This window comes from Chinchilla lanigera, unplaced genomic scaffold (genome assembly GCF_000276665.1).
Source record: "Chinchilla lanigera isolate Chin_1 unplaced genomic scaffold, ChiLan1.0 scaffold00024, whole genome shotgun sequence".
Taxonomy (NCBI): domain Eukaryota; kingdom Metazoa; phylum Chordata; class Mammalia; order Rodentia; family Chinchillidae; genus Chinchilla; species Chinchilla lanigera.
The window spans coordinates 363,840-391,261 of NW_004955425.1; the positions used below are offsets into that span (position 1 = coordinate 363,840).

General features: G+C 49.3%; 2 protein-coding genes across 5 annotated transcripts in view; both read right to left on the reverse strand.

The window, feature by feature from the left end:
• Positions 1-8,010: 8,010 nt before the first annotated feature.
• LOC102004498 (cytochrome P450 26A1) lies at positions 8,011-24,525 on the reverse strand. Of its 4 annotated transcripts, XM_013514753.1 has the most exons (10): positions 23,589-23,810; positions 22,845-23,120; positions 21,018-21,173; positions 18,709-19,026; positions 11,113-11,337; positions 10,567-10,857; positions 10,305-10,463; positions 9,623-9,757; positions 8,813-8,965; positions 8,011-8,541 (listed from the first exon to the last, which is right to left on the reverse strand). In XM_013514753.1, exons 2-10 carry the CDS (start codon positions 23,106-23,108, stop codon positions 8,200-8,202), a joined length of 2,043 nt encoding a protein of 680 aa, XP_013370207.1. In that variant the 5' UTR covers positions 23,109-23,120; positions 23,589-23,810; the 3' UTR covers positions 8,011-8,199. The 4 variants fall into 4 exon arrangements, with proteins under 4 accessions (XP_013370207.1, XP_005385877.1, XP_005385876.1 ...); XM_005385820.2 differs by lacking the exons at positions 18,709-19,026; positions 21,018-21,173; positions 22,845-23,120; positions 23,589-23,810 and adding an exon at positions 11,806-11,901; XM_005385819.2 differs by lacking the exons at positions 18,709-19,026; positions 21,018-21,173; positions 22,845-23,120; positions 23,589-23,810 and adding an exon at positions 11,516-11,792.
• Positions 24,526-26,100: 1,575 nt separating this feature from the next.
• Exoc6 (exocyst complex component 6) overlaps positions 26,101-27,422 on the reverse strand; it is a gene marked incomplete at its 5' end in the record, with an annotated part of 170,744 nt that continues 169,422 nt past the window's right edge. The window contains 1 exon segment of the mRNA XM_013514880.1: positions 26,101-27,367. Coding sequence (XP_013370334.1) covers positions 27,235-27,367 — 133 coding nt within the window.

Below are 27,422 nucleotides of genomic sequence, written 5' to 3' on the forward strand. Positions count from 1 at the left end.
TGGAGTGCACATGTGGAAGGGAATGAGTCAATTCACATCTGCTTGCAACTGAGTCCTAGGATTGCCCAAGTGTTAGCACTGCAAGTCCTGAATCCCAGGAAATCGCTGAGTCCCAGACAAACCAAGAGAACGATCACTCCGTGTTTACTTAAAAGTTCAAACAACTTAGGAGTCTGAAAAGTAATATAAATGAAGTTGGCTTGTTGGAAACTGGCAAACAGAAGAGCTTAAACATCCACTTGCACAAGCAGTACCCAAGAGTCTCCAACTTGCAACCTGGCCTCAGTGACCCGTTAGACTCCTCCAGTTGAGGAATGGTGCAGTGTTTTTCCTTGATTTCAGCTGTAAGTGCTCCGAAGTGATGGGTCACAATGACAGTCTTAGAAATCAATGACAGTCCAGAAACAAGGTAAAAATCAAGGCGGGAAAGTCTACATGACCACCCAGATTCACTGTGGTAGCCATCCTCCAAATGGCCCTAGTAATTTTTCAGCTTTTGATATTCAGAAGCATGGTGCTTTCCTACACTGGGAATAGCTGACTTCTGAAGTCAGTATGATATTGTGGACGTGATGATGTGTGATTGCCAAGGCTAGTGCTATGTTAAGGCTGAAGTGTTCCCCATAAGACTCATGCATCAGGGGCACTAGTTCATCACTGGATTAGTCCATGGATGAGTTCACAGCTGAATGGGCTCTCGGAGATGCAGGCCAGCGAAGGAAGCACGTCCCTGGAGGTACACCTGCTCTGGCTCTTTTCCAATTGTCTCTCCTTCCTGGCTGCCATGAGGTGAGCAGCTTCCTTCCACCATGATATTTCTGCCTCACCTAAAAGTTCCAGAACCAGCTAACAAGGAACTGAAACCTCTGACAAGGAACCAAAATAAATCCTTTCTCCTTTAAGTTACATCTGGTATTTTGTCCCAGCAATGGAAGGCAACTGATGCAAGTAGATCATAAAAGACATGGATGCTTCTGTCATGTTCCTTCCTCTGAATCACTTGTTCTGGCTTGTAGTGGATTGACAACTGCTGGTCAGCTTATAACCCCCAGCTGAACCGAGTAAGCGTGGTGCTGGGTGTGGGAGGCCCACCTGAGGACTGTTGCCAGCAGCATAAGAGGCAGAACTGGAGAAGAAAAGGCTGTTGGGAGCAGGGAAAGGCTGTTGGGAGCTGGTAGAAGCTGTAAGGAGCTGTTGGTTTTTTGGAGGAGCTCATCATGCTGGCTTTCCTGATGAACTTGGCTGCCTTCATCCTCCAATGAGTTTGGAACCTTGTTGGCACTGAAAATAGCTTCAGTTCACTTTGGGGGAGCTCTGGTCCTCACTTTGAGCATCGCTTCCTTACTCTGGAGGGGAAGATGGTGCACTGCACGTCTCCTGGAGGAGCTTGCTGTGTTGTCTTTCCTGATGGGAACTCAGCCATCTTGATCATTGGAGGAGCTTGGGACCTCACTGTTGCTGAGGATGGCTTTGGTACTTTTCAGGGGAGCTCTGGTTCTCACTTTGAGTGTCACTTCCTGGCTCCAGTGCAGACTCCTCAGCCTGCTAGCCCAGACCCTTCATCCCGCTGGCACAGACTTCCTAGATTCCACCACTGACCTTTGGGCCTTCACAGTGCAGATCTGTGAAACAGGCCTGCATGAGATGTTGTTATGGGCTCTGGGCCTCCAGTTGGATTCATGGGAGGTACTGTTATGGGCTCTGGGTCTTCAGCTGGACACATGCAGGACATTATTGTGGGATCCAGGCCCTCAGCTGGATTCCTAGTCTACATTGTGTGGACATATTTCCTGCACTCTCTTGTATATCATTCTTTGGATGACTATTATAAATAATCATATAAACTATATGTCCTGTATTATATTGTTCCCCTTGCAAATATCCCCCAAACCAACACATGGGTGATACCAGCTGCTGTACCATGGGGATACCCAAGCACCCCTGTGGAAGAAATCATATAACAAGATATCGAGGCCTCCTGCCAACAGCCATGTCAGTGTGCCATCTTGGAAGAAGATCTTCCAGTTGCAGTCAGATGATTGGAACAAGGCCAACATCTTAACTGCAACCTTAGCAGAGACCCTGAACCAGAGTCACTCACCAAAACTACCCCTGATTGAGCCCTCTAAAAATTTCACCAGGATCAAAGAGTGAAGAAATTGCAAACTGGCAGCTAGCAGGGCCATAAACGAGTTTTATTTCGGCTACATATTTGGGTTTTTTGTTTTGTTTTGTTTTGTTTTCTGGTGCTGGGAATGGAACTCAGGACCTCGCACTTGCCAGGCAGGTGCTTGTGCCACTGAGCTGTATCCTGGGTCCCAGACTGCATGTTTTTAAAAATATGAATTGACCACCAGCATCTAAACAACATATTCCCATACAAACCTGGATGCTCAGCACCTCCCAAAATAATTGAAAGAGCTCCAAACCAAGGTATTCACTGCTCAGGATAAGCATAGGCCAGGGCTGAGCAGCATGGCACTCTCTGGAGAGCAGCTGCTGCTCATGTCAGTACACTGGTCACCTGGCTCAGGGTACACTGGATCACCGACAGTGGTACCTGCCAACCTGCCTATGTCCCTGATCCTTGACTTACAGATCAGAAACTTCGCAAGTGATTCTCAAATTGTGGTCCTTGGGCCAGCACTATCACCTGAAGACTTGATAGGGGTGGGATCCTATAATCTGTGTTTCAACAAGCCCTCTCAGTAATCCTAATGTACTCAAAAGTCTGAGAACATCTTTTTCTCACAAGTATCCCTAACTTAGAAACTATTTTCTACTGTTTGATAGAAGAGGTGCAAAATGTCTGAGGATCTAGCTCTACCAAGGTGCAAATTCAGCCACTAGCCTCACCGGGAATGCCAGCAATCTGTACTTTCTGCTAGGTTTCATGTCAAGTTCTTTGTGGCCATAAAACTCCAAGTTCTCACAGAACCTTCCAGAGCCTCTCTCTCAGAGGTACAGTGAGGAGCAGGAAGCTAGAAACAACTTGGTGTCAAATAATCTGCTCACCTGCTTGTTTTCCCCTGATGCTTATATGAATAAGCAATGTAGCTTTTTAAAAAAAATTGGGGGCAAAGTGCTACAATGCGCTAGGCACATTCTCTGTTGAAACCTAAGGTTTCTTGAACCTCTGATTTCTCAGCTATAACCTGAGGGATTTAGATGAACTGTCCCTAGTCTTTTTTTCAGCTCTAAAATCTTTGACTAATTGATATTAAATGAACTTTCTATTTCAAGATACTGAATCCCCTCAACTATCATTAAGTAGGTCACAGTTATGTCAGATGATATGGATGTGCTTAATGAATCAATCAATGAATTGATTTGGCTGTAATTAGTAAATGTAGTCATATTATAAGTGAAGCACTTTGTTCTCATTTCATGACTTAAGTGAACTTACTAGTGACTTTATGTAGAAATCTTGAAGCAACTACTACCAGAAACACATGCATAGATATCCAACCCTTCAAGGACCAGGGAGGATTTGGCTGCAGTGAGAGGCAGATTTTGTACTGTGGAGATGTGGTTACAAATATTGATGCAACATGATAACTCTCACCCAGAAAACCCACCACACAGTCCAGAGCTAAGTCTCCACCCCTGTCCCAGGGTTCTAACTTGAGTTGACTCTACTTCAAAGGAAGGAAAGCTTGTTTGGCCAAAAACCCATGGAGCGTCGGTTTCAGGAATGTGACATGCTGTTAAACCACAGCCGTGTAAGCTTGCGGCCTCTGAGATTTTCCAAGGATGAAAGTTTCACTTTTCAAAGAAAAACATGGCACCATGTAAATTGGAGAAACATGGTAAATGGTGTCAGTTGGCCCCAGGAAGCTTTCTCTCCCAAAGAACACCTACTATGTGCAAGTATATTTGGGGGGAGCACAGGAGGTGTTTGAGTATGGGTTAAATTTACAAGATTAGAATGATAAGAAATGATAAGACACACTTCCTGGCCTTGAGTAGCTTTTCAGAAGGCAGAGAAAAAAAGATAGTTGGGATGGTCAGACTCCAGTGCCCGCGCATGGCATTGTGGGAATGCTAAAGAACATAGGATGTTATCCCTGAGGTTAGTGAATGGTCATCATAGGAAAACAGCTAGGAGAAAATTCACAGGTATACTGCAGCTGGAAACAACAAATCACTTGACACTCTGCCTCTGAGATCACAGCTCTGAGCCCCTGCACTCCCACCTCCACATCTGGCCGTGGGGTTGGAGAGAATAATCGCTAAGGACTACTGAATGTGCTGCAAGAGAATATGAGGCATCCTATCTCCTACATTGGAGTATTTCATTTTAAAGATGAAAATGTTTAAATACTCCACTACTAGACTGGAGTATTTATTGCATTTCAAAGTAAAGTAGGTATGTGAGGAACTGAACTAATACAGAATCAAGTTTCAGAGCTTCACAATTTCTTAACTTTGGAAGAGAACTAGGAGAGTCATCTAACCCAGCTTCAGCCTGCATATCATGATCCCTGTGATGGCTTGCTCAGTTACCCAGCCTCTGTTTAGATGTCTCTGTTGACAGGGAACTTGATCTCTCACAAGGTAGCCTGTTTCACGACCAAAGGGCTCTAGTTGCCTCCTTACATGTTGTTCACATCTCCCTTCTTCTACCTCGCCCTCCTAAGTACGTGTTCTGTTCTTCAGAACAGGTTTGGGCCTGTATTTACAGCTGCATTTGAATTGTTTGAAGAAGACACCACAATCATTCTAAACAGCACTTGTTCCTCCCGCAGTGTTTTTATGAGATGCCTCCAGGACTTTGCTAAAGTCATCTGAACACTAACTAGGTTGCCCACGTTTTCAGAAAACTGAAATCACTGTTCCCTCAAAACTGAGAATGATTTTCTAGGTAGGGTGAGAGCAGTGATGGTGAACCTTATAGAGCTTTCCATGCTCACTAACATCCCGCAGCAGCATACGTGCCGTAGGTTTGCCACCACTGAGTAAGAGCATCCAGGTCAGATCCCGGGCAGCCTGTGGGCAAATGCTGAAAATCTGGGATGGCTGTTCCCAGAGACCACGGAAGACTGATAGCTGGCTCAGGAACTGAAAGATGATTTAAGTCAACCCAGCCTGAGGTGACCCCTTCCAAAGAAGCCAGGCAGTGTTGGTCATGCCTTTCGTGGAGTACGTACCTAAACTGTGGGTATTCCACGGCTTCTCTGTCTGGGATCAAAGCCGCTATGGACCAGAGTACATGGACCCTGCACTTCATGGACACTGGTGGAAAAATCACTAGACCCTGAGGCTGGCATAGAAGGGGGAAGCCCGCCCCCTTGTGGAGCACTGGGGGAGTGGCAAGGTACAAAAAGCACAAACCACCCTGAAGAGGAAGGGTCTGGAAGAAGCAGCCATTTCATCTCACAACTCCCATTTCACCAGTCTCCTCTGGTGGCCTCCAAAGGAATTGGCCTGCACTGGGGCAGAGATGAGGAGGAGTGGCAGGAGACATGCAGTGTGGCGCAGTCCCTGGATTTGGTGGTTGGCTACAGAAGTTGGAAAGATAGGCAGACGATATTAGCTGTTTTTAAAAAAGAAAGAAGAGACTGGGGGTGGTGACACATGCTACTCAAGAGGCTGGGGCTGCAGGATGACAAGTGTGAGCCCAGCTTGGGCAATTTAGAGAAGCCCTGTCCCAAAATTAAAATAATAAAATGGACTGGGGATGTAGCTCAGTGTGAAGGTCCTGGGTTCAATCCCCAGTGCCACCAAATTAATACAGACAGAAATAAAGAAATAAATACTTTTTAAAGAAAGAACTAAAAAACAAGCATCAGGAGACTTTTTCTGGTTCCACCACTTGCTGTGTGACTTCAGGCAAATCACAACCCATCTCTGAGCCCCCAATCCTTAGGAATGCCAAAGCGTGAGGCTTTCACATCAAACTCTTAAGAGTGGTCTATGATTGGTGGTGCCGTACCTCTGACTGCAGACAAGAGGGCAAGAGAGGTGACCAGAGCAAAGGACACTGTGGAAAAGGATACAGAGGCTCCAACCTGCCCGGTCTGATAGCTCTAACCCACAGCCTAGAGAACACAGCCGTTACTGTGCAGACTCCCGGGAACCCAAAAAATCATTTCCCTCATCTGAGTCCCCTCTCCCCCCACTTTAGGCAAATCTACATCATTGCTCCATCACATGGACACTTGCCCAGAGGTACCTATGCCATGACACATGCTTGCTTGGGATGTGACCCAGACTTATTTTATGTTCCATACAGCAACCCCCAAACGTCCAGTCAGATTCACACTGTTGAATTTCTAAACTGTCTTCATTCAGCCCTCAGCACATCATCAAAGATTGGGTTTTTAACATTTTTTTGAGGTAAATTCTATAACGGATCTGTGTAATTGTGCTAAAAGTAACCCTGGGAAAGGCAACTCAGAAGTGCTTCCCTCAAAGTTTTCCAGATTAAAAAATGAAGTACATTTAAAAAATTGAATTATATATTAAAATGGCTCAAATTTTTACTGCATTATGCTTATAATGTACAGGACCACATAGTCACCAAAGATATTGTTAAAGGCAAACTGTCCTCCAGTAAAAGGAGAAGTGTTAAAACATTTTAAAAATCATCTGGTAAAAACTATCTGAAATAATGGTACCCTTAGGCTAGTGTGCTCCTAGCTGGAAAGATCTAGGGCAAATGTAATGAGGCAGAGGGGTCATCTTTGCATACTACAGGACACTAAAACTTTGGCTGAAACTATGATAGCCTAATTCATTGTTTAAATGGCCTTATAAAGTGTTAGAAGGCATTAGAAGTTATTATGCAAACACTCTAAAAATCAGAGGGTTCCAACAATAAGTACCACCCCGAGTTCCACCTACATACTAAACTCAGGTAAAACATACAACTCTAACTGTAGACAGAACCCCATTCACACATCCACTTAGACCACCCGGTTTCTGTGGCATTGCCAAATTCTGAAATTGTAATGAAAATTTTAAAGTCCAAAACCTACAAGCCATCAGAGGTTCAGTAAGCAGATTGTGCCATTTCAAAATGGAAAATGTGCTTGCATAAGCAAGTCACCGGGGCTAACTCTTCTGGATTGAGAGTCTGGCCTTCAGTTCAGAACATGGTCATGTCAGGGTCAGAAATGTGACAAAACTGCTCTTTCACGGAGGTTAGCCAAGGTTCACAGGGTCATGACTGGGCCATTTTATCAGTCATGTCAGGCTCACACCCTATTGCCTGGGATAGATAAAAACTTTATCTGTCAGTTTGCTAAATCTGCTCCTCCTGCCTCTTTTTGAATAAAGAAAACCTGGGCTCAGCTTATCTAAACCAGCGACTTGCCTTTCTCGGCACTGTTTTCATATGCAACTTCTAAGAAAAGGTGACATGTCAGTGCTTTTTGGTCTCATTTTAGTTAAGAACTGTCCAGAATTAGAATGACTGGATTTGTCTTGTCTACAACCTTAACTCTGGAGAGCAACCCTGATCCTGCCGGACCATGCGGATTTTTTTATTGAATGTTAGATACACTGAAAGTTTTATATTAGGATGATAGTTCTCAGGCAGCATGTAACCTTTCCAGAATGATGTTTCTCTAAAATGAAGCCACCCCCCCAACACACTAACCTGTCCCTAGTTTTGATCCCCAAAACCACCAAAAATTTTTTAATTTTTTTTAAAATTAAAATTACTCGCCTGGCATGCATGAGACCCTGCACTTGCCTACCACATGTGAGGCCCTCCATTCAATCCCCAGCAATGCAAAGATAAAAATTTAGTTAAACTAACCTTGATAGATGTTTTTCAGATAGAAAACCTAAATTACCTCAGAAAAATTTGCAGACAGATTTTTGGACTAACAGACACACATAATTGTTGGAAGGAAAAAAAATGAAGTTTCTTCCTTATAGAAAATAGGTATGCACAGATGGCAAATAAGTCCAGGTAGACATTTAGCCATCTGGCTCAATACACTAAGCACAAACATTAAAACAGTGGATTTTCCCCAAAAGGAATCTTAAATGCAAGAAAAGCACTTTCACATTTTACTTTATTCAAATCATACAAATTAATTATTTTAACATTTAAAGGCCATGGTACTATAGTAGAGACACATAAATATAATATACATTTAGAAATTAAATATAATAAGTCAATATGACACTATATAAAAATTCATATGTACACTTCCAACAAGTCTGAGGTTTGAGCATTCATGCCCATCAGATTTCTCCCTGGAAGTGAATGAATCTTGCAGGGAGATTGTCCACGGGATATACAGTGGGGCTGGTTTTCATTGTAGGAGGTCCATTTAGAAGCCGCCAGTCACAATGCCTGACCAGCTCCACTGTAAATATTTTGAGAAGAATTTTTGCGAACTCTTTGCCTACACAACTCCTAAGGCCTCCTCCAAATGGAATGAAGCTGAACCTGGACGCATCCTCTGGGTGAGGTGGCATAAATCGCTCAGGATTAAATTCTCCCTTATTAGTGAAGATGTCTGCTACATCATGAGTATCACAAATACTGTAGATAACGTTCCAACCCTTGGGAATCTGGTATCCCTGTAAAAGATTATGAAATCCCAGGAGTTGACAAAATGGAATTTAGCTTTCAACCACAAAAAGCTATCACAGGTACTCCTGGGGTACTATGACGTAAAAAAGAGGAGGGAGGGAGAAAGAGATTCATTCAGGTTACTGAAACAAGTCCACATAGTACAGGACAATGTTCTCAAAATACAAGGAATTGAAATTAATGCTCAGGGAAACAAGGGTAGGTTTTAAACCACAAGAGCAGGATGAGGGTACAGAGTTAGAAGAACTCTTCACTTACATTTAATTCAAAAGTCTTCAGCGCAACTCGAAACCCTCCTGGAACTGGGGGATTCAGGCGGAGGGTCTCCTTAATAACACACCCAGTGTATTTAAGTTGCTCCAAAATTTCCATGTCCAACTTGTTGTCTTGATTGCTCTTGCAAAGTAAGCCCTGTCAAAACAGTCATACAGAGGTGAATGGCTATTTTCTGATCCAATGAAATCAGTTCAGCAGACGTAAACAGGACTAAACTCAAAGGGCCTCAGGATGGGACAGTGTGAGGGGGAAACAATAGCTGGTGACCATTTGCACCCACATGAACTATCTGTTTACAATTCCAGGAGAATGCTGCTCACCAGATAGAAGGGTCAAGCTCCCCCACTCATACACTCACCACCACTGCCCACCTTGATCAGCTATTTTTTTCTGGTGATGCTATTATTGCCCTTGAACATCCAAATCCAAGGAAATGGAATTTATCTGCAAAAGGTGGAGATGGGCGGGAGTACAAGGCCGAACCTTGCGCAAGTGGGAATGCTCAAGATTCCATTCTTTTCAATTCACAAAGCTGATTCTCTCCCCTTACCAGCCTACTCACCTTGGCCCTGCACTTTAAAAATATTCAGCAATGGTAGATTATTTGCTGGGAAGTTGGTGAGAGAGCAGCTGAATTTCCTACATTAATAGGGAACGCCTAGGGCCTGGGAATGTAGCTCAGTGGCATAGTGCCTGCCTGGCAAGTGCAAAACCCTGGGTTTGATTTCTAGCACCAAAAGAGAGAGAGAGAGAGAGAGTGAGAGAGAGAGAGAGCCCCTAGAGTCCTCCTACCTTACTCTTCAGTTCCTCTCGAACTTTCTGGAGAATATGTGGGTAGAGCCCCAGGTAAGTGATCAGAGATGTTGCTGCACTGGCTGTAGTTTCGTGTCCTCCAAAGAGAAGCTCAGTTGAAGATTGCTTTAGTGCCTAAAAATGAGGTAAGCACATTTTACCACTCAGTGGGCCAGGAATGTAGCTCAGGGGCAGAGGCTTGCTCGGCATATGCAAGGCCCTGGGTTCAAACCCAGGTACTCCGGGGGAGGGGAATCTACATGCAGTTTTACCAATGGATTACTGAGAACTGAGAGGTGGATTACTGGAGGGAAGACCAGAAGGGCTAAAAGTTTTGCTGATAGAAAACCAAGGAACTCAACCTCATTAAACAAAGTGCACGGTCTAGTTCAGCTAGAGACAGAAGGCGAGTAAGATCCCACTCTTCAGGTCTTCGGAACCTCCTGAGTTAAAGCTTTGGATTAAGATCACCCAAAGTTCTTTACTAAGTTTTTGCAAATTCCGTCTTTCCTTTCAAAACCTGGAGAGACTAGGGGACAGTCCCCTTTCCACGACAGCCTCTTCTAAAGCTTTCCAAACGACCTTTGGAATCCCAACTCAGCAGGTTGCTCAGAGCCCTAGGAATCGCGCTTGGAAAGCCAGGGAGCCAACTGTGAGCCCCCCTTTTGAGGCCACCACTCACCTGCATGTCCAGCGGCTCTCCCCTGTCCCAAGAGTGCTCGATCAACAGCTGCAGCGCGTCTTTGCAATCCCGGGCAGTCTCCGCCGCCCGCAACTTGCAGATCTTGGCGCGAATGTTCTCCTCGATGCGCGCGTGAATGAGATTCCGTGCCTTCACGCCCTGAGCGCAGGGGGTGGATGGCAATGAGCATACGCTGCTGCGCCTCGAGCTTCGCACCGTGAGTGGCGCACCCCTAGATCCTCACCCAGGCTACCGCTCTTACCCGGTATAGCCCACTGAAGGGCACGTCGATGGGCAGCGAGAAAAGATTGCGGGTCATCTCCTCGAAGGCCTCCACTAGCTGCTGCTCGTCCTCCCCGCCGCCCGCGGGCCGAGGCTCACAGCCTAGCAGGATGCGCATGGCAATGCGAAACATGAGGCGTTTCACCTCGGGGTAGACCAGGAGGCCGCGCTCGCCGCAGCTCAGCCATTGCTCCAAGCAACCGTTCACTTCTTCAGTGATCACTGGCACGTAGCACTGGAGTGCCTCGCGGCTGAAGGCCCGCATAATCACCTGAGCCAGGAGAAGCAATGAGCTTTAAAATTCTCTTTGCCTCTCTGTCCTTTCTGTGCCCCCTTTTCACCCTTAGCCCCTCCAGTCCCAAAGCACATCATGGCCGGGAAAGCTAAATCAAAGCTAAACTGGAGTTCGGAGAAGGTCCTGGGTCACATTTTATACTGCTAGTGCTCACCCAGCATCTATCTGCCCGAACTCCTCCAATGAATGGGGTTTCCCCTCCCTGCCCAGGCGTCGCCACCCCGCCCTCACCTTCTTGCGCTGCTTGTGTGATGAATCGTGCAGGTTGGAGAGGCAGCCAGAGCCTAGGATGGTGCGTACCGATGCGGGCCAGTGGACCGACACCAGCCGGTGCTCTCCAAGTAAGATGCGACGCACGTTGTCTGCACCCATCACCCGCACCGTGGGCCGCCCAAACAGATGTGTCTTGTAAATGAAGCCGTATTTCCTGCGCTTCATCTGCAGGAACTTCCTGCGCTGTGAGAGGAAGGTGAAGGAGAGAGGCGAGAGTGAGGGGGCGCCGGGGAGGGTCGCGCCTCCAGCTAGCAACGTTTCCAGCCGCAGTCGCCTCCCTCACCAGGACGCCTACCCCAGTCTAGAGCGGAGGCTAAGCCGGCTCCGGGAAGGCGTCCTGTCCCGCCCCAAGCTCCCTTACCTGCAGCACCATCTGTAATGTTTCCCCAAAGAAAGGGAAGCCCATAGTCCCAGGGGGTAAGGGGAGGGCGCAGCTGCGGTCGCGGCTGCTCACGCAGTACAGGTCCCACAGCTTGGTCGCAGCCAGGAAAAGCAGCAGCGGTAGCACGAAGGTGCAGAGCGCACTGGCCAGCAGCGCGGGGAGCCCCATGACACTCTGCAGCCTCCCGCGCCACCTGCTGCCGCCTCCAGCGCTCCAAACCCCGCCGCGCGCCCCCTTTATAGGCGTACTTAGGGTCCTGCCCACGTTACCTTGTTCAATTAGTTCACCCAAAGTTCATCTTTAATTGCGGATTGGGCCCCTGGCTCCTCCCCCCGCGAGGCGCTGCCCAAAATGTTTAACCGTTTGTTCCGCGGCGGCTTTCCTTGGAGCGCGTCTCCTGGGGTGCGGGGCAGGAGCACCGCCTTTCGCATCCAAGGTGAGCACGCCTCCCAGGGAGTGAGGGATGGGGGCGGGGGAGCGGGAATTCCGAGCTCTAGGCTTCCAGACGGTCTCTTTGGACTCCCTCCATCCAGGTCGGACGGCCACCCCGACCCAAAGCCGCCTTCGTTGCTTTCCGTTTACAAGCGCCTCTTGAGCCCCTTTCCACCTGCTGGGGAAGCAAGTGGATGTGCGTTCAGGAATCATCCAGTGGAGCAAGACGCAGGTTTCCGGAGTCTTCGGAAGATCCCAAGAAGAGTCCAGGGTCATGATCCAAACAAGAGATGGGGAGTCATATGACAGGCGCGTGGATTCTAGCTCACCAGCCCCCGCAAGGAAGCCAGCACTCAAGAAGTATTGCACTTAGGGTGCAAATAAACGTCCGGGCCCGTCAGGACCCTAGGTCCTACTCTACATAAGCCCGCTCCCCTATTCTGACGCCCCAGCGACGAACAGCATGGGCAAGTCATCCGTAGCTAGAGATCCGAGGCTGCGTGAGGTGGCCACGCCGGCATTATTCTGGGGGCCCTGGGGCTTGCAGCCACCACTTAGGCAGCAGGAAAAGGGTCCTTTGCCCTAGCAGGACAAGAAGTCGGAGGCAGAAGCAGGAAACCTCAGTAGTCCTAGCTCGGTATCTACTTCCTGACCTTGAGCAAGTCATCATGACACAGTCTCTTGTCTATTCCCTCATCCATTGGATAGAAGCTAGCTCCCTACGGTCTACACCTCAGGGCAATTGTGAGTTCCTAAAAGGAGGCCTCCGGTTGTAAATACGCCTTCCAGCTCCCAGCTCCGTGCCTCCAGGCTTCGTTATGAGGGTGGACGCGAGGCTCCGGAGCCTTCCTCGCTCTCCCAAGCTCTCATCCAGTGTAAAGCCTCCAGCCTCGCCCTGGTGAGAGCTTCTTGGCTCTAAATCCAGGCGTCTGCCGGCCGCTAAAGGGAAGGTTGAGGGAATGCGTACTGGGGAGCGCGTCCTCCGGACTTTGCCCAACTTCAGTCAGCTGCTCTGTGGCCAGTACCTGAGCTCGGACACTGTGGGTGCACACGTGCGCTTTCAACTTCCCGTGTGGCCGGGCCGCGCTGCTTAGGACTAGTCAGGGACTCGGGCTGCTTTGGTTTGGGCACGCAACTCAGCAGGGAGGCAGAAAACGAAACAGAACGACGTGCGTTTGTTTAGAACTGTACGGTGGCTCCCGGAGAAGCACACATCCCTGCGCCGCGGAAAGCGTCCCTTGGAGATGGAAAAACTCTTAGATCTTGAGAGCTGTTAAATACGTAGCCCTCCCGCGTGGTCCCCAAACTTGAAGGGAGTCCGGAAATATCTACGGAGGTCCTAAGGACCTGTAAGGTTCCAGCAATACTCAAAACCGGGGTGCCCCTGGGCGTATTTCCCCTATCCAGCGTTTCAGCTCCGGGGAGGCCCCACCTCCCACTGCTGTTTCTTCTATTTGGGGACTGTAAACCGGGCAAGCCGACTTCTGAGCGGTAGCTGGAACCCCGGCAAATCCCGCTAGAGGTAATTCTCAGAAATCTCCGGCCCGCCCCTTTCTGGAGGACGCCTCTGCCGCGGTGCAAAGCTGGCGAGCAGGGGGCGTGACCTGAGGCCCATTTCCAAGCTCCGGCCTGACCCGCCTGTGACCCCTGCAGGCCGGACCCTGACATCCGAGTGAACTCTGCGCTGCCACCTCGCCAAGTTCAGTGCGCGCCGGCCACGAGATGAGTGCTCTGGAAGTTGCCACAGGGGGAAATTTTTTTTTTTTTTTTTAAACAATCTATCTGCCCATCGAAACCTGCGGGTGTGTCTGGCAGGGAAAGATTATATGAGAGTGAGAAATCACTAAAGAACATTTTAAAGAGGGGAGGGAGGGTCAATAAATTACCAACCCACTAAGAACTTCGATCTAAAAACCTCACCAAGTTTTCTTGGGCTATGGTGGTGGAGTGGTCGCTGGAAAACAAAATGTTTCCAAAATATTTACAAAATAGCCTTCCTATTTCAAAGCGCTCCTTTTATTGGGTCTGACCTTTTTGTACCTGCTATTTGGAGTGCCCCTCCCCCAGGCCCCCATTGACCTTTTCCTTCCAAAATCCAATATCACCCCTCAGAGAGGCTCTTCCCACACATATGCCATGGAATTTAGCCCAGGGCAGTCTGTACTACAGGCCTGTTGTATTTTCTTTACAGCTTTTATCACCACTGGACAGCTTCTTCCTCGTTTTTGTTTTCTAATCTATTTATTGTCTGTGTCCACAAGCATATCAAATCCAGGAAGGTAAATCAAGTCTAGAAGGCCAAAGGACCACACTTGCTCCTTCCTCTGACAACATGGAGCTAGTAAAACCAGAGGTGGCAATGGCTAATTAGAGTAAAATTGGAGCCACCACTACAGACCCCAGAACAAGTAAATTATGTCCCTTGGAACCAGCTTAGCTATCTTGGCTTCTGACAGACCCCTTTTCATATTTCTATTCTCTCCCCAAATCAGAATTAACTCTCAAGTGGGGTCTTTTGGCCTTCTCTCCCAGATCCCTGCTTTTCAGACCAGGATTCCCTCAGGGTTTTCAAAGCACCCTGAGGGCACTCCAGCTTCCAGCTACTTTTGCTGCCTCTAGTGCCTGCTGAGTTTAGGGCCCGAACCTGCAAAGGGCCATGGGTGGTAAAATGCTCTGTGTGGGGTTTAAGGTGGTGTCAGCCTGGCTCAGAAGAGCCCACTGTGGTCTTGAGCTCCCAACCCCATGCCTGTCACATCCCCTTTTCCTTCAGGCCCTCAGATCCACCTTAAGCATAAGGTCAGGAGGGCGCCTGTTTCCTTTTGGTTCACTAAGGGGTCAGCTTGGGCCTGAGAGGCAACTTTCTTGGCTCAAGAGTCAAGTCCAGCTGCCCAGCCTCTGGGAGGATGGGTGGCAGGTTGAAGTAGGCTGTTAGAAATGATGGCACAGAGACCCTTGACTTTGGTTTAAAATGGTGGGAACCCCTGTGTTAAGAAGGGACAGACTGTAGTAGTTAGGTCAGGCTAGGGATACCAATGAAAAGGCCGAAGGGCTGGATCCTACATGGGCACGGGTCCTGAAGGTAGAGCAGGCAAGATAAATGATGGGGAGTGCAGGCTCCTTGGGCTCTCTGCTCCTCAGTTTTTCTGCAATAGGGTACTGAAACAGTAAACTGGGAAGTTTCTGCAACAAGCTTCCCCTGGATAACTCGAAGCCGAGTTTTCTAGGACTATCTTTCGGAAGAAAGGTGGGAGAGTTTGGGAACAGGGATGCTAGCTTCTGGCCTCTCTGGATATGCATTGGGGTGGGTCCTTCAGGTAGGTCCTTCCTGGGCCTTCCCTGCCCACCACGAGTGCCTTCCCACCAGGGAGTAGCTGCCCAGCTAAGCCCTAGACTCCTTGCTCAGTCACTGGCAAGAAACTTTATTTCTTGGCCTTCCTGTTTTTGGTACAAATATCCCAAACCTCTCTGATTATATCTCAACCTCTCATGAAGGGATTATATCACAACGTCCCATGAACCAGCCTTAGAGACATCTCTGCATACCTATTCTTTCCTGTATAAATGGGGAGATTAAATGCTTTCTTGAAAAGGAATTTTTCTTTTAAGAAATTTCCAGCAGATCCGGTGATGTTGAGCCATGTAGAGCCCTGGCAGGATACACAGTTCTACGTTTCTGCCAAGTCGGGAGAGTGGCCAAAGCTTAGCAAGCCAGAGGCCAGCTGCCTGAGGCCCTTCCGTTGGTTGCCCTCTTGAGCGTATCTTCTTATGGCCCATCCTCAGGGCAGGGACAGCTCCCAGCCTCTGGACTTCCTCTAAAGGTCTGCACCAGGTCTCTGGCACTATATACCCACCCCTCAAGCCATGGGGTCCGAGATCTGTGAACTTCCCCCTGACGGCCACTGGAAGGTGAATTTGCGCAGCACCGAGGGACTATTGGTTCTCTCCATCCCTGCTTTGCGAAACTTGCCACATCCTGCCTTCCCCCTGGCTTGGCTTGCTGGCAGCGCCTTCCCACTGGCCAGAGCCAGTGACTAGTTTGCTCCTCCTCCAGCACCAAACTGCGTTTGATTAAGATTTATTGAAAAAGTGAACGGCGAATGTGTGCAGAATGCGCGTGTGCTGCAGCCACTGGGCAAGTCTCGAAGCGCTCGTCGGCGGTCAGAGGTGTACCCTATTTCCCGCGGATGAAGGTGCAAGCGGGTGGAAAAAGAGCCGCAACCCGTCCACTGGGTGGACGATGGGCACTGTTTGCATGGCCGGGAAGGTGGGTGTGGCCAGCTCCCAGCGTGCGGTGCGCACCAGCTCCACAGCTAGCAGCTGCAGCACCGCCTGTGCCAGCTCCTGGCCAAGGCAACTGCGTGCACCGCCGCCGAATGGGATGTAATGGAAGCGACCGGAGGTGCCCCGCTCTTCTTCACAAGCTGCGCCAAAGCGCTCCGGGTCAAAGCCTTCGGGCGGGCTACTGTATACCGCTGCCGTCTCATGCGTGTCCCGGATGCTATACATCACGCTCCAGCCCTTGGGAATCTGGTAGCCCTGCGAGGAAACAAGGGGACCAGCCTGACTATGAGACACCTAGAAACGGCCCCGAACCAAAGAACCACCGCCTGGGCTGCGCCAACCAGGCATGGGAAAGCCTCAGAAACGCATGATCAACCCAAAACCCGGGAGGACCATCCAGTGTTCAACTGTCAGCCTCTTCACTGGTGAGCCATATGACCTTGGGCTTGATAATCAGTCTTTCTGAGCCTCGGTTCTTAACTGATAAAATGAGAACAGTGATGCTCACCTTGAGCCGGCCGTGGTAAACACCTGTAGTTCCGGCTGCTCGGCGGGAGGCCCAGGCTGAGAGTCCCAAATTCCAGACCAGTATGGTCAGTTTAGTGAGATTCTGTCTCCAGTACCAAAAGAGGGAAAAATCCACTTCGTTGTGAGAATTCAAAAAAAGGCTCAGGCACATAGTAGTGCTGAGTAAACAGGATCTATTTCTTTATGTTAGTTTCCTTTGTTTTTACCTTTCTTTTTTCCTCTGACATTAGAACACGAAACCTATATTCTAGTCCTGCAGCTATCAGCTGCCCGAGATGGACCAGGTGACTAGACTGCCCATTCCTCCAGGTCAGTTCCCTCATAAATTTCTTTCTGTCCTCACTCATCAGCTGAACAATAATGTTCAAACCTGGTAGCCACACTTTAAGAAGACCATGAGAAACTAGCAAGTCCTTAGTATTGCTGTCTGTATTATTGTCCGTAAGTTTTAAGGCAGCTTCCAGGTTCCATTTCCTCAACCCCCGGTTTTCCAACCATTCTGCTCCTTCCTCCTTCCCCTTTTAGTGTTAGGGCCTCATACATGCTAGGCAAGAGCTCTCCCAGCCAGCTTTGTGTGTGTGTGTGTGTGTGTGTGTTACAACCCTTTGATTATCTGGCTGCCCTCACCTCAAAAGCTTTCAGATTTCCAAAGCCTTTCTGATGACTCCTTGGTAGGTGAAGGTTACTACTCAGATTCTCATTGAGGGGACGGAGTACAGTATCTTGGAATCACCTGAGGAGCTTTTCTTCCTCTCTAGCCCTCAGTTTTCCCATCTGTGCACTGGAGGTCAGCTCAGACCTTTTCTTGTCCTGCGTCTACCCGTGCTACTAATCTTCCCTGGGTCTCTTTCCTCTCCCTTTGTTTCAGTAGGGCATGCCCACACATGCACAATGAAATATGATTTCCAAGATTTGGCATCCAAGATTCTTCTAAACATGCACCTTTGTCTGGGCTGTTTCCTCTCTGTAGCGCGTTCTTTTCATTCTAATCCTTCACTGCTCCAGTTCACATGCCAGTTCTGAAAATGTTTTGGTGTCATCCAGTGCTAGAAATTATGCTATTCCATCCACCACTTTCGATGAAGATGTCAGTGCTGGTTTTCTCCTGCTCCTCAGGGTCCTGGGCAGAATCCCAATCCCCCATTCCCACCCCTGCAATGCACCTTGGATGTTCACAGTGAAGGAGATGCCCACCCTTTGTCTGGAGCCACCCAGCCAAGAAGCTCAGTGCTTGGAGGACTGCAGTGACATCCTTTCAGGCAATGTCCTCAGTTTGGCAGCGCTAAGGGACCAAATCCCAGTGCTGCCACTTCTCTGTCCAGCCCTGGCTCTATGTGGATTTTCAGAGCTAGAAAGGACTAAGACAGCTTTTCCAGAAAGTAAACTGAGGCCCACTGTAAAGACAGAACTCCCCAAAGTCATTCAGAGATGGAGTCAGATCAGGACCTGTACTTTGCCTAGCCCAGGGCAGCCTGATGACATCACTCAGAATTTGCCTGTATTTTAAATGCCGTGCTTCCCTGGAAACCAGTTTTAGCCAGATGAGAAAAAGCCTGAGGAGTGGGTTTCAGCCTTTGAACCCCATTCACACTTACTGACGGCGCGGGGGTGGGGGTGGGTGGGGTGCTGTTTAGCGAAAAGAATGTTGGTATTCTAAAACTCATCTCTAATTGAGTTGAGTTGTCCGCAGACTACCGACAAATCTTAAGTATAAGAAATTCTCAACCTTGCCGACTCACCCGACGCCAGGCTTTGCACCCCCTCTACCAGGGCTCAGGAGAGCGGAACAGGACCCAGGCATGTTACAAACGGAAAGCCGAGGCCCTGCGAGAGCAAGAGAGATCTCGCCGCGCTCATCCCGGGCTCTCCTCCCCGCCAGCACCACTGCGGGCAGCAGGAGATGCTCGTTGCGGCGGTCCCGGCGCACTTACATCGAGTTCGAAAGTGCGCAGCGCTGTGCGGTAGCCCCCGGACACCGGCGGCAGGAGGCGCAGCACCTCCTTCACTACGCAGTCCACGTAGCGCAGACGGCCCAGCGCCGCCAGCGTGAGGTCGGGCTCGCAGCCGCATTCGAGCAGGGGCCCCGCTGCCCCGGGCGAGCAACTGCAGGCACGCCCCAGCCCCTGCGTCGCCAGCTCCTGCTGGATCTTGGTAACGGCTGCCGGGTTCTGTAGTAGCAGCAGGACTAGGGATGTGCTGGCACTGGCCGTGGTGAAAAAGGAGGCGAAGAGGAGCTCCACAGCAGACTCCTACAAGACAGCGAGCGGCGCGGAGTGTTATGCGCTGCCCCACCGCCGAGACACACAGAGCGCGAAGGTACTGTTACCCTAAGACGGACAAGCACGATATGTTACCGTGGCACCTATGTGTGTGGATCCGGGAATCATGGAGTTAAATTCCAAGCCTGTCACTCGGGAAAGTCATATTGAACAACAGGCTATTTCAGGACTTATCCACCTGCCTTGGGAGAATTTACAGAGATAATTCTGGGAACTTATGCTGCATATTATCCTTAATGCTTTAAGTGTATTTTCTTATTGGGTCCTCAGCACAAACCCTGTGAGGGACAATTATTCTCTCGGTTTTTTTTTCACAGGGTTGGAAACCCAAGGCTCAGAGAGGTGCTTAGAGCCCGGTCAGCTAGCAGTCCCAACAGCCAGGTTTGGGTGTCTGGTGCCCTTGATCTCATGGTAGTGCTGCCGCCAGCCCTCTCTTGGTGTTGTGGGGGTGACTGCAGTGAACAGATCACAGCACCTGTAGCCATAGAGCCAGCCTTACACCAGTCCTGCCTCATGCCTTTATCATCGTGCTTACTGGATTGGTCTGAAGCTTTTCCTGGTCTGCTGTGCCCACAAAGGGACACTGTCCATTCTTTTGTCCAAGAAGGGTACCCTCACTGCCTGCCTCTGGTCCAGTGTCTTCTTTCCTTCCAGCACTGGTGTTTGTGTTTATTCTCTGATTCCTGGGATTGTGGGGTGAATGTGCATCCTCTCCTTCTGCACCTGAACGGCAGGGTCATTTGCTCATCACATCTCCCACCACAGCACACTATCTGATACTGAATAGGTAATGATATTTGTGGAAGAAATATTAAATCCTCATAGGATGCTAACTGTGGGCCCTGCCTTGGACAAGGAGGAGAGCTGGGATGGAGACCTCAAAGCCCGATAGCCTCCCTTCCCAGTCTAGTCTCCCTTGTTGTCCAGGCCATTATGGAAGATTTCTGACCAGGGAGTTGCTTCCCTGAGAGGGTTGTTTCTCCCTACTCAGTCCTATGAAGGCAGAGGAATCACCCAGTTCTTTCCACACCACATCCTAGAACTGCCTCCCTCCTTACCATAATAGAGATAGAACCCAGGGTCTTCACTCTGTCTGTCACTCTGAGACAGAGTCGTGATAAATTGCCCAGGCTGGGCTCAAACTTTTCATCTATTCTCTCCAACCCCTTTGAAGGCTCAGGACTTTTCAACCACCCAAGAGTCAGGATGGAGATTACTTATCTTATTCTTGAGAAGAAACTAAAGTTGATCCCCACCTTTCAGTCACTGACTGGTGGAGAGTGGAAAATTGAGGCCCAGAGAAAGGATGGAGCTGTATATACATGAAAGACTGAGGTCTTCCTATTTCTAACTTTCCGCTGACTTCTACATTTCACTTCTTTTTGGTTTCTCAAGAGGTACTGGGCCATTCTAGAATAGAGGGAGAGTTTCATTCTCCCTCCTTCTGTTCACTGCATGTGTTCTTATCTGTACATAGGAAAGAGGTCTGGGTCCTAATTTTCTAGAAAATCCTGCAGGAGCAAAATAGGCAGGTAGAGGTGCCAACTGCCAAGGTATCTCATGAAAAGTTGCTTTTAGGGAAAAAGAGGGAAATTTTGAGGCTGTGGAATTTGATCCTGAGTGTCTTAGATTCTGTAGGAAAAAGAGAGAAGAGGGTTTCATAAGTCAAGAGGACAGCAGAGCAAAAGACATGGGGTGAGAGACTGGGGGGATTGAAGGGGTGGATGAGTGGGTCAGAGCTTGATAAGGATGGGCTTAGAATTCATGGCTTTAATGCACTTGGAAAGGGGGCTAGAGCCTAAGGCCACACAGCTAGCAGTGTGACTGAGTTATAACCAAAACCTAGGACCCCTCTTTCCTCTCACCCTGAGATGTACCTGTGCCAAAGTGACTAGGGATGAGCATGTGTGTGGAGACCTGCTGGTAACAAAAAGAGGGAGGAGTGGCCTCCCTCTGCCTACCTTCAGCTCCTGCACTGAGAGCTCCTGGCCCAGCTCCCTAGTGCTGTGAATGATCAGGTCCAGGGGGTCACCTGGCTCTGCTGCCTTGTCCTCATGAAGCTTCTCAGCAATGGCCTCCTCCAGGTGCTGATGCAACTGGTCCCTGGCCCGGATGCCCTGATGCATAAGAAGAGAAGGCAGGTGGGGCAGGCAGGCTCAAGGGCCAGGCTTGGTTACCTACCTCAAAACCTTCTCAGGACCACACTGCCTCTGCTCTGCTCAACTAACTCCTGTTGTTCATCTCTCAGCTTAGCGCCATTCCTGGCACATAGTAAGGCTCAATAAGTGGCCAGGAACTTGTCCACTGTCAGAAAATATTCTCTCTAGATTTTCATGAGTCCCCTTTGAACAAGGCAGACAGTCACTGTCATCTTAGGGGGAAGGAGGAAACTGAGGTTCAGGGAAGTCAAGAGACTATTCAGAATCACGTAGCTGTCAGTGCTCAGCCTGGTGCAGAGCTCATTCAGGCTAGAGCCAGGCCACCGCTCTTTCCCTACATAAGCTTGGGCTAGGGCACTGCACACCAGTGCAGAGAAGGGGCACCCAGGAAAGCTCTGACTTAGAGGACACAGTTGGATGCCCTAAGTATCAGCCTCTGTATAAGGATGGCCTAGAGGTCTGGGATGCCATTTCAGGGTTCTAGGCAGAAGCACATTAAAAACATTTCCCTGGGGGGCTGGGGATATAGTTCAGTGGCACAAGCGCCTGCCTGGCAAGTGCAAGGTCCTGAGTTCAATTCCTGGTACAAAAAAAAAAAAAAAAAAAAAAAGGAATATTAAAAACATTTCCTGGGGAAGACACTTAAGTTGAGCATGTGAATTTCATAGCCAGAAATATCAGGTTCAGTTCCTATATTTCCCCCTATACTGTGTGATCTTGGTTAAGTTATTTACCCCTAGCCAAGCCTCTTTTGTCAATAAAATGACAGTAATAACATTTTGCAGGCTGCAAGGATCAAATCAGAAAATGTATCCAAAGTGAGCAACGCACAACATGACCCTCAACCCGTGTCTATTATTTTTATTCAGGTGACTGAAATCCAGGGAATCTACACTGAGGCAGGAGGACTACAATCTCAAACCTAGTTTAGGCAACTAAGTAGCGATGTAGAGAAGCTCTGTCTCGACAGTAAAGAAATAAAAAAAGAGCTGAGGATGTGGGTCCTGCAAAGACCCTGGGCTCAATCCCACTGCAAGGAGTGGAAAGGGGCGAGTCTCAGGGCTGGGGAAGAGGGAAGGTGGAGTGGGGCATTCTTGCTGCTGAGTTTAAAGTCGGAAGGTTGATCCAGAAACTCAAGCGCCCAGGGGCCTAAGCCAAAAGCAGAATCACATCTGCTTCCACCCCCACACCCCCTCCCCCGCAAGATTGGCTCGGACTGAGTTTTGAGCGTGTGTGTGTGTGTGTGTGTGTGTGTGTGTGTGTGTGTGTGCGCGCGCGCGCGCGCGCCGGCCCTACAGTTCCTGGCTGTTCGGAAACCATGCAGGCTTCCGAAAAGGTGTTGGCGACTGGGCAGGGAGGTGTCGGCGACTGGGCAGGGAGGTGTCGTTCTGGTGAGAAGGACTGGCCGGTGGGATGTCCACCACTGAGATCCCAACTCACACAGCAAGTGAGAACAGAAGCGGCGCTGGCGCCCACTACCACACCACATCGCCTCTCCACGCCTCTCCACCTCCATCTTCCGGCAGGGGTGATAAGTAGGTTGGCCCCAAGAGCACCCCATCTCAGTTGGGAGACCCATGCGCGCGAGGTGGAGTCCCAAGAAGAAGTTCTGGGGCTGAGCAGCAGTACCTTGCGCAAACCGCTGAAGGGCACATCCAAGGGCAGTGAGAAGAGGTTCTCTACCAGTTGCTCGAAGGTCCGGGCCAGTTCGGCGCACTGTGCCTCATCCAGCTGCAGACCCAGTAGGATGCGCACGGCCATGCGGAACGTGAGCGCCTTGGTAGCCTCATAGACAGCTACTGGTCCTCTAGCAGCACACCAGGAGCGCACCTCACGCCGCAGCGCCTCCTGCAGGCGCGGCACGTAGCGCTCCAGTGCTGCACGGTTGAACATGCGCGCGAGGACCTGTGGGAAGCTCGCGGATCAGCGCTGGTGTCTGGCGGTTCTTCCCTGCTTCGAGACTCCGGAGGAGCCAGGCCAATTCTGGTCCCTGCCCCTTCTAAGCGACCCACCTCTAAATTGCCGGCTTTTGCTCTCCTTCCTTTTACTTCTGCTATGCTGTACACAGTCCCTCCCAGCCATCCAGGCTTCTGCTGCTACCTCCCCCACGAAGTCTTCTCTGACATGTCTAGATCTGCGTTTCCAGCGCTTCTGGTATTACAGTCATAGAAGATCAGAAATAAAAGGAACTTATAGGCCAGTCCTGGCATTGTAATTCAAATCCAGGGAATGTAAGGGACTGGCGCAAAGCCACCTGCTCTTAACCAGGGAATTCGATTGGGGTTTTCAATATACCTCCAAACCTGGCTCCGCCCTGGCGCCCAGCAAGTACCCCGGGGACCTCGGGTCTGACGATCTCCTGGGCCCGCTCACCTTGCGCCGCCGCCGATGTGGCTCACCAACCGCCCCCAGCAGCGTGTTGGAGCCCAGCAGGATGTGCGCGCTCTGCGGCCACTGACTGCGCACCAAGCGGTGTTCCCCCAGCAGGATGGTGCGCACGTTCTCCGCGCCGCTCACTCGGATCACCGGCCTGCCCAGCAGGTGCGTCTTGAACACTGTGCCGTAGCGCTCCCGGCGGGAACTGTGGAAGCGCGAGCCCTGTGGGCGAGCGGAGCTTGGAGCTCTGGATTCTCACCCTCACTGGGGGTCTGACCCAGGTCTCCCAGTTGCCACGGGATAACAATTCCCTGCTTCAGGCTGGCGCAGTTTTTATAAAACAGGGTGTCAAATGTGCCTACAGCAATGTATATGGTCCCGTTCCCGCTGGTAAACTGAGGAAATTGAAGTTCAGAATGGGACTCACGGCTGATTCTAGGCTTGTAAGACACACTCCTGAAACCCCTTCCAGAGCTCAACTCAGTTTACCCTAAAGTTGTTTAAGGCCGAGTTTAAATTGCTCTGGGGAGAACTGAGGTGACATGAGGTCTTTTTGAGAGATTAGAGTAGGAAGGCAAACGTAAGTACGGGCTTTGCGCGCTCCCTCTAGAGTCCTGGGTGATTAGGAAAGGACTGGTTAGAACCCCGGGAGCATTTCGAATGAAGAGGGTCTAGCGGGAGCCTCTCAAAAAGGGGGCTGTCATATTGCAGGAAATTATGAACTGCTCACCTGAATCAACCAGTGCAGGGTTTCTCCGAAAAAGGGCCAGCCCATGGAGCCCTTGGGCAGGGGCAGGGCAGAGGCTGGATCCCGGCTCAGCGTCCAGCGGAGGGTCCAGAGGTGCTGAGCCAGGCCGAGCAGCAGGCAGGCGCACAGGAGAGCTAGGCCTACCGCCCCCAGCGGCGACAGGCAGCTCAGCCCCCAGGCAAACATGATGAGCCTGCGGGAGACGGGGTGGCGAGGCTGCTGGGAGCGCTGAGGCCCAAGAACTGGGACGCAGCGAAGAACAGACCTCACCTGTTTCGTCTGAAAGGACCCGCGCCTTGGGGCCCAAGCCTGAGATTAATAGGCTTAGACAAGACCTCCGTTCTAAAACAGACTGGCAGTGGAAGGCGGCAGTCATAGTGCGCCCTCGGGAACGTGCCTTCCACAAGGCCTGAGCACTCTGCACATTCCCCCGGTTCCCAGCCCTTCACACCCAGCACCCGCAGGTTACTCCCACTCAGAGATCGGAGATCCAAGGCTAGAGGCGCGGAGGAAGGGCAAAGCGAGGGGCGACTCACCGGCGTCGCAGACTAGGGCTGAGATCAAGGGGCAGCAGACCCTAGCCCCACCTCTTTCTCTTCTCCACTCTTAACCGCATTCTCAGCCTACCCTAGACACATTTATATAGTCCCTCCTTACGGACTGATCCCGGTTCACACATCGTGACGTATTTAAAGCACTCCATTCAGGGTTATGATTGGAGGCAGTGGGTAGTGTCGCAGTCGCGCCCTGCTGAGGGGCTGTGAGTAGGGAGTGGTCCCTGGACAGGGGGGCAGAGCCGTGCATCCTCGGGCGGGGCCTGTGGCTTCGAGCCAGAACTTTCTGTGGGTAAACTCCTGGAGTGGGCGAAGTCCCAGTGCTTAAGCCCCGCAGCAGCGCTCTGCTCCGGCCCATCCCTAGCCACTGGCTGTTCTGGGATCTCCACCCTCCGGCTTCTACATGCCCTCCCCCTCACCACCTCAAGGTTAAAGGGCTGGAGCCGCTCCCCTTTGCTCCTTCTCTTTCGGAGAAACGGGATCGTCCACTCCCCGTTGTCATGTCCAAAGCTCCCTGGGGCCCTGGTTCTCTGATCTGACACTTCAGGAATCCTTCGAGAGATGGTAGTTTCATTCCTGCCACAGCTTCAGAGAGAAGCCCAAAGCCTCTATGGAGCACGTATCCGCGGAAGCCTTCCAGGTCGGAGGGGTTAATTCTCTCCCCCTCCCGAATCCACCCTGGGATACTTCATGAGTATCCAAGATTGTGTCTAGGGCTTTGTGTCCCTCTGTAGAGCTCAAAATGCCTCAGGTCTCCCGCTCCCTTGTCACTACAGTGCAACCTGAGGTGTGGGGAGAGGCAACTGCAGGCTTGGGTGCTTACATTATTGGTAAAAGTTAAGAAAAACTACAGGGGATTGATCCCGGTGGTGTGAAGACTGCACTCCCAATCCCAGAGGCCATGGTGCATGGGGGGCGGCAGTCCCAAGTACCCTAGAAGGCCGGGTAAGGAAGCAAGGGACAGCCTCCTCCCAAGTCTTCAAAGAGTGTTAGAGCTGGTTGTCTCCCAAAGTCCAGACTTTATTGTGTCTGAAGAATTACCATGTTTTTTGTGTAATGTTTTTAAAATGTGAAATACTTTAGAATGAAAAACAAATGCTTCTTGTTCTGACTTAGTGCCACTCTCATTTCAATGCTTAGGAAATAATATGTATTTTCTGAAGGAAATAGTTTTAAATCAGGAAGGTCTGAATAGACAAAATAGCAGTGCATTTTCAACAACTCGCTCAATCTTTAATATTTCATCACAAAATCAAGAGATGTAAACATAGTTCTTAACATTTGTTTTACAGAACAGGTATAGTTTTTTAAGGTATAAATCCTGATGATGCAAACGGAGTATTCAGCATACATACAGCATGAGAAAATAAAGATCAGATTTAAAGATTTACATTGTCATTTTGATCACCTCAACTTACACAAAGAAAAACATACATCTCTTTTAGATTCTCCAGACTTCAGTTGATGTGGTCTGTTTCCACAGTGAGGATATGGTAGTGAGATCTGTTGTTTGAAGAAAATAACCTGAGTCCCATGGTAATTTCTGTGTGTAGGAAGAACACATCTACTCCAGTACAAGCTCATCTGAAGTGGTTAGTCCCCATTAACTTGTCCTTTCCTAACTTGAACCAAACCAAACCAAACCAATCTAGACTGGGGTTAGCTACAAGCAATATAGTCAGATACACCAACTTTGAAGAGCAGAAACAACACTGCACCCTTAGAAAATCCAAAACATTTCCTTCATATTCAGAATGTTTAAATTAAATCACCAAGTAGAACAAATAATTTACATTCTTACTGGATTAGGTTTGATTTCAAGGAGCCTTAAAGATTTGTATATTTCCCCCTCAGAATGAGCAGAATTAAAATTTTTAGTCTGTCTAAATCACATTGATGTGAAAATAAAAGCTGAATCAGAAAACGACAGTGAAATACTCCTGTATCAGACATGATTGCATTCTAAAACCATATACTTAAAAATACACACATCTTTCAAGTTTAAACAGAAAAAATACTTAGAAGTAGAGGCCTAAGTTTTTCTAATGAATTTTCAATTGGTTTTATATACAATTTTTGACTTGATTTATATTACAGTTTTGCCTTCTTCCCCTAAAATTGAAAATTGTCACATTTTTCCATATATAAAATAGTATTCAATTATTTAAAAATCCATACAAATGATATCTATTATGATTTCTTGTTTAAGCCCTCATCAGTGTATTTTCAGTGCTACACTTTTAAATTCTGTAAACAAATTACTGTATCATGACCCATGCTGGTTAGACATCAGGGCTCAGTCACAGGGATCTGGTGTCACTGAGTACAAGCGATGTGAACTCTATGTGTGTTGGGACATACCATTCACCAAACTTCTCAGCTGTTTCACGACTGTCTCTATCAACTTCTGCTTGTCTCGATCATTCTTCCTGAACTGAGCAAATATATTGTTCTTTTTGCTAGTATCCTTCATCCTAAAAACATGTCAATGAAGAAGCTCAGCGGAGGAAATAGAAACATATGGCCGTC

Excerpts from the sequence above, each read along its gene's own strand:
- LOC102004498 (XM_013514753.1), bottom strand. The coding sequence starts at position 23,108 with ATGTTCAACCGTGCAGCACTGGAGCGCTACGTGCCGCGCCTGCAGGAG. Across the intron at positions 10,464-10,566 it reads CCTTCAGTGGGCTATACCGG|GGCGTGAAGGCACGGAATCT; the intron begins GTAAGAGCGGTA and ends CCCTGCGCTCAG. Across the intron at positions 8,966-9,622 it reads GAGAGGAACTGAAGAGTAAG|GGCTTACTTTGCAAGAGCAA; the intron begins GTAGGAGGACTC and ends CTGTTTTGACAG.